General features: G+C 37.2%; 1 protein-coding gene across 1 annotated transcript; it reads left to right on the top strand.

Moving 5' to 3' along the window:
- The first annotated feature begins 2,180 nt into the window (after nucleotides 1–2,180).
- On the top strand, nucleotides 2,181–7,128 carry LOC131069390 (serine/threonine-protein kinase BRI1-like 2). Its single transcript, XM_058004783.2, has 2 exons — nucleotides 2,181–4,048; nucleotides 5,260–7,128. The coding sequence occupies exons 1-2, from the start codon at nucleotides 2,316–2,318 to the stop codon at nucleotides 6,827–6,829; spliced, it is 3,303 nt and encodes a 1,100-aa protein (XP_057860766.1). The 5' UTR covers nucleotides 2,181–2,315; the 3' UTR covers nucleotides 6,830–7,128.
- Nucleotides 7,129–10,607: the final 3,479 nt, after the last annotated feature.

Here is a 10,607-nt window from a genome sequence, read left to right on the forward strand (position 1 = left end):
CTTCTTGTATTGGAACTTTTAGAACATGGAAATAAAATAAATTAAATGAGTAGGAGTCCTTTTTCTACAATAATTTCTCATAATTGATGACGTTTTGATCTACAACAATATTTCTTATTCTTGATTACTTGTTATGAAAGTTTTTCCATTTAATTAGAGATTACAATAAATTTAAAATACTTACATCTTTGGATCTAGCCTTTATAGATAGATAGTAAAATATAAAGGTAACCCATGCTAAAAAAAACTTGAGATAATATTTTTAAGTGCTTTTTACTAGAACATTATAATTATGAACATAATACCATGTGAACAACTACTTTATCGATAATATCAACTAACTATAAAACACTATTACATTGAATCTTTAATAAATTATGTGTATGTGCATGTACATTTACACATCCATATACTCACAATTATATTTGTATTAGAACATGATATGGACAATATTTATATATTAAAATTAAATCATAAAAAGAAGTGATATGGACAATAAACCTTCACTTTTACAAACATTTAGTACTAACAAATATATTTTTAATAACTTCATTTTTCTTACTTCAAATTGATGAGATTCATTATTTATGCTTTGACATTAATTTTAAATTCCATATTATATATCTTAAGTCATTTTCTTATATAATAGTTATTTATTTTCTTAAATAATAAAAAAAATGTTTTATTAATTTATAATTAAAAATTCCAATCTTATCCTCTTTCTAAAACAAGATTTAGTTTTTTTTTAAAACTTCAATGTTGTGTGTTAAAAGATAAGTCATATATATTTTATATAGTAAATTATGTTGATCACACAAGACATCTAAATTTAAATTGACTATAGAAATATTAGGGTTTGACCTTACTAGTGATGATTAAATCTGCATCTGAATATCGACAATGGGAAACCTCATAAACGAGGGACTTGATTCATGAAATAACCTTTGCATCTTTAAGAAGTCGACTCTTCTACAAATCTTCAAAACAATGAGATAAAGAGAGAAATACTTCAAAACCAAACCTATGGAAGGATTATCCTATAGTTAAATAATTGAATAGCACAATGCATTCATTTAACAACAACAACAACGATTCATAACCATCAAAAGAGCATAAACGTATGACTTTCAAACATTCTTAAATATTATTATTTTAAATGATTTAAATAAGAAATGTATCACAAACAAAAAGTTAAAATTTTGAGATAAATTAACACAAAAATACTATCACTCTTTATTATTTTTTAGTTGGAGGTCCAAACCTACAAGCATGGACCCAAGCCAAGATCGACTTGATCCGAGGTGGCCTCATTTGGAATCATTCAACTTCACCAATAGACCAAAAGCCCATCAACTATTCTTCATTATTGATTGGGAAACAAAATTAAAAAAGACAATAATTTACACAAACATATAATATTCAATCAAAACCTTAACACTCCATTAGACCTTAACACTTGTATAATCTCCAAGCATGTGAAATGGATTCAACCTATCAAATAAATTCTTCTGACCTCCTCCCCAGATATTCATTAAGTTTGACCTATAAACCTCTCATAAGACATGCTCTTTTCATATACGCCATAACAGACAAAACTTGTACTTCTGTAAAGGAGCTCAAATATCCAACAGTGTAAGGTGTAGATTCGTTCCTGAGATCTTGGACTGCATGTACACTGTCCCGTACAAGATGTAGTGACGACACTATTTGACTATGACAAAACAAAACCTCGTACCTGTCTATCATTTAGTATTTGTACAAGAATAAAGAATCGCCTGAAATAGCTCTTTGTACGGTACTGTGGACTGTCTGTCCAAGCTACTTGTCAGCAGTGACTGAAAGTTGCTTTTGATCATGTTTAACTTCATAATCATAGATTATCCACAATCCTCCACTTACAATTTTGATAGAATTTAATCTTTCATATCGAGATATAACTCTGAAATCAAATGACTCTGATGTATAATGTACAATAGAGACATGCTTTTGTATTCATTCCCATGAGCTTTTCAAGTGCCCTCGATAGGTACTTACATTGTGTTAGTAAATCTGCATCCCACAGAGCTACTGTTTGGCCGGGCCCTCTGTACTACATCTACTCTTCTCCTATCACTCGTATGTTTCAATTCAACCTAAACCTTGCTAACACTTGATAAGTTGTATAAATACCCAGTTAGTAGCAGTGTATTTCTCTCTACCTGCATAGATCACAATAGGTATTCCCACAACTTGTTTTCTTTGCAAATTCTAATCCAGAAGCGGTTGTGGCTCTGTGAAATCATTATGACCTGAGTGAGTCATTCTGAGCTTTATCTATGGATCCAAAGCACATTTGGGTGGTTTTGCTGGTGCTTGCATTTAGTGGGTGTGCATTGTGTTCCAGTGAACAAACGGATGCAGCAGCACTTCTGAGCTTAAAAAAGAGTGTAGAAAAAGACCCAAGTGGTATTCTGCAGGGATGGGATTCGTCACACGATCCCTGCTTCTGGCATGGAGTACGGTGCACATATTGGCGAGTCACAGAGGTGGACTTGAGCGGAGCAAGGCTTGTAGGAATCCTCCCTGCTTCTTTCAGCTCTCTGGACAAGCTGCAGCTACTTAATCTCTCCGCCAACTCCTTTACTGGCAATGCTTTCTCTCTCATAAAGCTTCCTCTGGGTTTGCGCCTTTTAGACCTGTCTTTCAACCAAATCACGGGTTCAATCCCAGCAGAATTCCTCACGACGCACCCCAAACTGAGTTTCCTTAGCCTCTCCCACAACAACCTCACTGGTCTTGATGTTTTCCATTCTGACCAGCTGCAAATCTTGGATCTGTCTTTCAACAATTTGTCTGGAGTAATCTCAGGGCCAGACAAATTCACAGGCTGTTACAGTCTTGTGTCCCTTGACTTGTCCTCAAACATGCTTACAGGCTACATTCCTTCCTCATTCTCTAGCTGCCTTGCGTTGCAGGCTGTGAATCTTTCATCAAACCAGCTAGAGGGAGGCATACCCGGATCCTTAGGCGAGCTCACTTCTCTCCAACTGCTTGATTTATCCCACAACCATTTGAGAGGTGCTATTCCTTCTGAGCTGGGAAATTGCTGCCAATCTCTCACAGTCCTCCAGCTCTCGTCCAACAACTTGTCCGGCTCGATCCCCTCTTCCTTCTCGACATGCTCTGCTTTGCAGGTTCTCAACTTAGAGAACAACAACATATCTGGGCTCTTTCCAGATTCGATTCTGGGGAATCTGAATGCCCTGGAGAGCCTTCTTTTGAGCAATAACTATGTATCAGGTCCATTTCCACCCTCTATCTCTAGCTGCAAGAAGCTCAAGGTGGTGGATTTCAGCTCCAACAAGCTGTCCGGCTCCTTGCCTCATTCCATATGCCCGGGGGCTGAGGCTCTGGAAGAGCTTATGCTTCCGGATAACCTCATCTCAGGCCAAATCCCTGTGACCCTGGCTTTTTGCCCCCAGCTGAAGACCATAGACCTCAGCCTCAACTTTCTCAAAGGTAGCATTCCTCCGGAGCTGGGAAGGCTTAGCAATCTGGAACGCTTGATGATGTGGTTTAATGGGCTGGAGGGCAGGATTCCTCCCGAGCTGGGGAAGTGCAGTCAGCTCAAGAATCTCATCCTTAACAACAACTATCTCACAGGGGAAATGCCCCAACACCTTGCCAATTGCAGCAATCTGGAATGGATTTCGCTGACAAGTAACAAGATCAGCGGAAGAATTCCCCGACAGTTCGGGAAGCTGAGCAGATTGGCAATCCTGCAGCTGGCGAATAATAGCTTCAGCGGGGACATCCCACAGGAGCTGGGCAGCTGCAGCAGTCTGCTCTGGTTGGACTTGAATAGTAATAATCTGAGTGGGACTATTCCCAAGCATTTGGGACGGAGAGGTGGTCTCGCTCTTAGTGGGATTCTTTCGGGCAATACCCTCGCATTCGTGAGGAATATTGGGAGTTTCTGCAAAGGTGTTGGTGGGTTGCTCGAATTTGCAGGAATTAGGCCTGAGCGTCTTCTGCAAGTCCCCACTTTGAAGACATGTGACTTTACCAGGTACCAAATTTTCAAATTTATATATATTTATATGGAAACTGAAAAAGATGTGCATTGCTAATTAGAAGCATCTGTAAAGACCAGAAAAACTTTGCAAACAAATACAATAAATACCCCAGGAAAAGAACTGCAAAAAGTTCCCAAACCGCTCTCCGGGCTTACAAGGTCCAGGTACCTGGTAACAGATGATCACAGAAAGCAAGAGTACTTTCGTGTTTACACTACGTTTAACCTTGTAACCATTATTGGATTCAGCTTTCTTCTTTTTATTCTATCAAGAGTTGCCCTACTGAACTTTTCAACTATTGTTCCATTTTTTGTTTTGATTTTTCCTCTCTTTGGATTATCTTATTGTATGTTAACAGTGACTGTTTAGTTCAGTCTCACTGACTAATATATAGCAAGTGTTTAATTTTATTGTATTATTGCCTCACTTCAGGCAAAAACAAGAAGTCTTCTTTTATTCCTTCTTACAAATGTTCTGTGGTTCATATGAAGCTTTTTGGGCAGTGATAGGGTCTAGAAACGGGGAGATCTCTTATATAACTTTTCTGCTATTCATATAAGATTTTGTGAAAACTCAGATACTAGTAGCTTATTGAAATACTGTAGGATAAGAATATTTGTTTATGCCTTAGGCATGAGTTGTAGATTTATGGAAGTACAGACAGCTTAGCTGCCATTTACATCAAATCTATCTATCTGTACATGAGATATGTAACATTAAATTCATAAGCACAAATTAATGTAAAGCTAAGTAGGAGGAGGTAGTGTTATTATAGAATGTAATCCAGAAGGGATATGTTACCATTATTGTCTTTTTGTTAAGAGCATACAAATTAAGATCACCTCACACTGACTAATAATTACAAGAGGATTTATAAAGCATTCAAGCTCCTCTTAGTACAATATTAATGAAAAATGAAGTCGGTAAAGATCAATGAAGAAAGATGTTGACGAATCAATCTGGGGCTTGCAACACAGGGGCCACAAGCAGTTTTAGAAATGAAAAACCTTGTAATTTCTCTCTTGAGTTTGTCTGCCAGTGCCTGCTGCATAATTAGGGAATAGATTAAATAAGTGTTCGAATTTTGGAATATGAAGGTAGAAAGCCTCAAGAAAATAACATCTAGGCTGGCAAGTTTTGTATAGTATAATCTGCAATATTTTGCTTGGGCCATCTCTTACTAACAGAAGTGTCATTTCACCAGGCTATACTCAGGCAGTGCTTTGAATGATTGGACTCACTATGTCAGTCTGGAATATCTCGATCTATCGTATAACAATCTGCAGGGAAGCATTCCTTCAGAATTTAGTGAAATGGTGGCCCTGCAGGTGCTTGGTCTCGCCCACAACAAGCTCAGTGGCACTCTTCCTGAATCTCTGGGACACCTTACAAATCTGGGAGTCTTTGATGCTGCGCACAACAAGCTCCAGGGTAACATTCCGGAATCCTTCTCCAATCTTACATTCTTAGTGCAGATAGACCTCTCAAACAACGACCTTGTTGGACCTATTCCTTCCAGGGGTCAGCTTAGCACCCTGCCTGCATCTCAATATGCAAACAATCCTGGCCTATGTGGAGTCCCTCTCGCCTCTTGCTCTGCTTCTTTTCCAGGCAATAACAATATAACTGACAATACCAACATCCAAAATTTCAAGAGACCTGCCGCCGCATCATGGGCTAATAGCATTGTTCTGGGCATCCTGATCTCCATGGCTTCTGTGTGTGTCTTGATTGTTTGGGCAATTACTATGAGAGCCAGGCAGAAGGAAGGAGAAGCAGCTGCCATTCTCAACACCCTGTATAACTCAGGCAATATTACAACATGGAAGATAGGAAAGGAGAAAGAGCCACTCAGCATTAATGTTGCTACCTTTGAGAGACCTCTCAGAAAACTCACATTCTCCCAACTCATTGAGGCCACCAATGGATTCTGTGCAGAAAGTCTGATAGGATCTGGGGGATTTGGGGAAGTCTTCAAGGCCAGCTTACGAGATGGGTCTGTTGTTGCCATCAAGAAACTGATTCGGTTGAGCTACCAAGGAGACAGAGAATTCATGGCAGAAATGGAAACTCTGGGTAAGATAAAGCACAGGAACCTGGTTCCTCTGTTGGGCTACTGCAAAGTAGGGGAGGAAAGGCTTCTTGTGTATGAATATATGGAATATGGGAGCCTGGAAGACATGCTTCATGGGGACAAAGCCAAAACTCTTCTCACCTGGGATGTAAGGAAACAGATCGCCAGAGGAGCTGCCAAGGGCCTTGCCTTTCTCCACCACAATTGCATTCCTCACATCATTCACAGAGACATGAAGTCCAGCAATGTGCTTCTGGATAAGAACATGGAAGCCCGAGTTTCCGATTTTGGAATGGCAAGGCTAATCAGTGCACTGGACACTCACCTGAGTGTGAGCACACTTGCAGGCACTCCTGGTTATGTTCCTCCTGAGTACTACCAGAGCTTCAGGTGCACTGCAAAGGGAGATGTTTATTCATTTGGTGTCCTTTTGCTAGAGATCCTTACTGGGAAGAGACCCACTGACAAGGAAGAGTTTGGTGACAGCAATTTGGTTGGATGGGTGAAACTCCATCTCAACCAGGGGAAGGCCGAGGAGGTCATTGATCCAGATTTGAAGGACATTGGTGCAGATTCTGAGGTATTGCGATACCTCCAGATTACAATGCAATGCTTGGAGGATTTTCCCTCTAGAAGGCCTAGCATGATGCAAGTGGTTTCTATGTTCAAAGAGCTCCATGTTCGTGCAGGTGGAAGCTGAAATTTTAATGTATAAAGTTAAACTATGCTTCTAGTTTTATTGTAGAACCTCTAACCAAAAAATCAAAGTCAGTTTCTCTCTGGTAAATATTTCTCCAGCATTGTAGAGTGTTCATTAAGAAGGCTTGGATTTAGTCTAACATATTCAGGCTTTGAGGGCAGTATAAAGATTTTTAGAGGAATTCTGTGTATTTGTATGTCATCTACAAATGACTAGAGTCGTCAAATATCTATCCATGTAGATTGTGCATTAGTAATTTTCAATATAAATATATGAACATATGACACTGTTATCACTTATTTTTCATCTAGATTGTTATTTATCATCCAATTTGAACTTGTATTTGTAGGACACCATTGTGTCAGGATTTATTGAAAGCTGATTAGGGATAGTCTTATGCACTCTGGGAATTGAGTTCAAAAAAATTAATTCGAAGGACGTGTTTAGGTGTACAAGGAGTAGTTGTACTAATATTTAACTTTGGCTGTCATACAACCTAAGATGATTTCTGATCGAGTCCTTTATATTTAGAGATTTGTTTTCTCTGTGAAAATATTTTAATATGTTTCTTTTTTCAAAATAGATATTTTTCAAATGTTTGTAACATAATTTTAGTTTCAAAATAGAGAATTAACTTGTTTTTAAAATGTTTACAAAATTTTTAATATATTTTTTACTAAAAATCTTTAAAGAAAATTTGTTATCTTTTTTTTAATAAAAGGTTTCAAATTCAAATTGATTTATTTCTTGTTTCTTTTGCTGCTATATAATTTATTTCATATGAATACAATGATTTAATTGTTTGTTTTTTCTATTTCATATGATAGGGTTTGGCCCAAGCTGAAATATATAATCAACAGATCACTAGAAGATTTCTTGTCATCCATATCACTTCCTCAGTCTGAATGTGTATATCCAACCAAAGAAATTGAAGGCTTATAGCCATAGTGGATGCCAAAGTGTATTGTTCTACGAGTATAATGCAAAATTCTCTTAGCAACCAACTTTTAACTTTCTTTAGTGATGCAGGAGCATCCCTGATCTATGAGCAATCTTGCATCAACCAAAAATAGTTATTTTAGTTTACTTCTGTGATGCAGTTTTTGTGTTTCTTTTGGCATTCTCTGGTATTTGCTTATTTTTTGTTGCGGATTAGATTAATGGCTTCTAGACGTGTTCTTATTCCTTATTCCAAAATTTTCAATTCATTTGGATTCTTTTCCGGTAAGTAATCACTTATGGATTGGCTGGTTCTTGGTTTTCGGAGCAATTTTGAGCTTAACGGCTAGTTGGAGATTTCTTCTCTTGCGGAGCAATTTCTCAACTTGTGGATCTAATTGGCACCACATACGATGTTCCTAGGCCCTTGGCCGAGCTTCCTTGGTGGTCTGCACTTCGTTGTTGTCTTTGATGGAGGAGATCTTCACGTTTTGGGTCTGACCTATTTACACGTTTCATTTTCCTGTCATTGGGGAATGCAATCTTTTGTGGCCGACCTAGATGTGTTCCAGATGCTATATATGTTGTTGTAGTCGATCCTTTGATAGAGAAGGGAAGATAGATGATGTTTTAGATTCATAATTTAGAATTTGAACTCCTTTGAAGGTTCGAATGGATTGTAATAAGGAATGTATGTTATTCTAGGCTTATAAGCTTGTATGTATTCCGGATGTTATCGGCTAGTTTGTAATGAATCTATGATGTTGCGGATGCCTGATTCTATATTTTCTACATTCTGTGTTGTTGCTTCCGCTGTGTTACTCTTGTTACGTGATCCAGATTGTTCTCTTTGAGGATCCTCCGGGTCATGGCTGCGTCATTTAGGTGCTTAGATAAATCTAGACACTAGATTGACTGCAAAAAAAATATTTGTTTTAGAATGAATAAATCAAACCAAGCTACCAACAAGCTATCTATATAAATTGGTATCCACACTCTTAGAAGTACATTCTTTAGTAAGCTTGGCTCCTAATTGTAAGGGAGTAGGAGCTGGCTTGCATTCATGCATATTAAATTTTTCTAAAAGATTCAAAGCATATTTTGATTGTCAGATGAATTATTTATCATGGAGTTTGCAAACTTGTAGAAAAAGAAAATGGTTGAGTTCTCTCAAATCACTCATATGAAATGCCCTTTTAAGATCTGATTTAAAGCATTAGTTAACCCAATATTTTCAGTCCAACAAGAATAATCTCATCTTGGACTTTCTTCACATAAAGATTTGGATCAGATTTACATTTTTTAAACGCATTACATTTAAAGTGACTACCGATCTTCTCATTCTATGGTTGTGGTGCTTGTTTAAGACCTTAAAATGACTATCTTAATTTGCAAACAAGGTTAGCATGTTTTTAATCTACAAATCCCTATGGTTGACCCTTATATTTTTCTTCATTTAAATGTCCATTTGAGAAAGCATTTTTAATATCTATTTGATGAATATGCCACCCAAGACTTGCAGGCAACCAATCTAGCCTTGAATATTTCTATTGCACAATTTGATTTTAATTTAGTTTTGTGGACCCATTTGCAACCGATAACATTCCACCTTCATCGTTCGCTCCCATTCTTCCTTTCCTCTAGCTTTCTCACATGAGATTGGATCATTTATCTATAATGCTTTGGCAATGAGAACACTCCCATTCCTTCATTGAATCTTTGGGCCTTGCCTATAAATTTCTTGAACACTCCTTGTCTTTTGTCTAGTTGAAGTATCATCATTCCATCATCACTACATGTAGACTAGGGTTGTTCATAAGAATCAGTTGTTTCATTTTCAATCGTATTATCATTATTTATATAGTGCATGCTTCATCCTCATCTACATGAGAAGCATTGGTTGTTGTCTATAGTGAGAAGAAGTGGCTGGAAGTTGTGAATGCTCATCAAACTTTATATATCTATTGAAAAATAAATTTTCTGTTGTATCCATAAATAAACACTTATGACTCTTTGGTTCAAACTTTTTCCTCTTTTGATTAGGAATATGAACCCAAGAAATACACCTAAAAGCTATATAATACCAAATCACTCCCAGTTTTTTACAGTAGCTTACTTGGCAAGTCCCCTTCTTTTAACTAAGGTTTCAGGTCCACATAATCAAATATGGTACCACATCAACATACTTTTTGCCAAGGCATCCAAAACAACCCAAAAAAGAAGTGGCCAATAGTCATGCAAAAGAGGCCCCTATACTTGTGTAGTTGATGTGGCATCAACTTGATTGGTTTCCTCTTATAACTAATGGTATTGGATTATGGGTAGTCATCATAGCAATAACAACTTTAAAGTCACAACTATTGGCATAATATTGTCAAAAAATTTGGAAATTAAATCAACAAGTATGTGTATTAAATCAACAATTAGCATGCTCAACTATTGGGTTGTTTCCCCTAGTCCTTATGGAACGCGTGTGAGCAAAGGATTTCAACGATCTGTGTGATTCTTTGCTCACAACTCGAGAACAAATGTTGAGCTATATAAATAAAAAACATACACTACCACATCACCAATGGAGGACAAAATGCAAATGCCCTAGCCCTAAAGGAAACACTTCGGTTCCACCTCTAGACTGTCATCCACTTCAAACCCTGAATTTAAAAGATTTTTGAGGTAACTTTACCATTTCATAATTTTTTTAATTCTTTTTCCACTTCGGTTTTCAACTAATACACTAAAATTTTGAAAAACTTCAAGCATTTCATTTTTCATTTCAATAAAACAAATCCGTACTTGCCTATGATAATAAGAAAATAAATGTGGTTTTCAATTAATGCAT

Source organism: Cryptomeria japonica, chromosome 10 (genome assembly GCF_030272615.1).
Source record: "Cryptomeria japonica chromosome 10, Sugi_1.0, whole genome shotgun sequence".
NCBI lineage: Eukaryota > Viridiplantae > Streptophyta > Pinopsida > Cupressales > Cupressaceae > Cryptomeria > Cryptomeria japonica.

What these genes read in the sequence shown, in the direction of transcription:
- LOC131069390 (XM_058004783.2), top strand. Translation starts at nt 2,316, where the DNA reads ATGGATCCAAAGCACATTTGGGTGGTTTTGCTGGTGCTTGCATTTAGT. An exon ending in AAGACATGTGACTTTACCAG is followed by an intron (nt 4,049 to 5,259) that starts GTACCAAATTTT and finishes TCATTTCACCAG; the next exon opens with GCTATACTCAGGCAGTGCTT.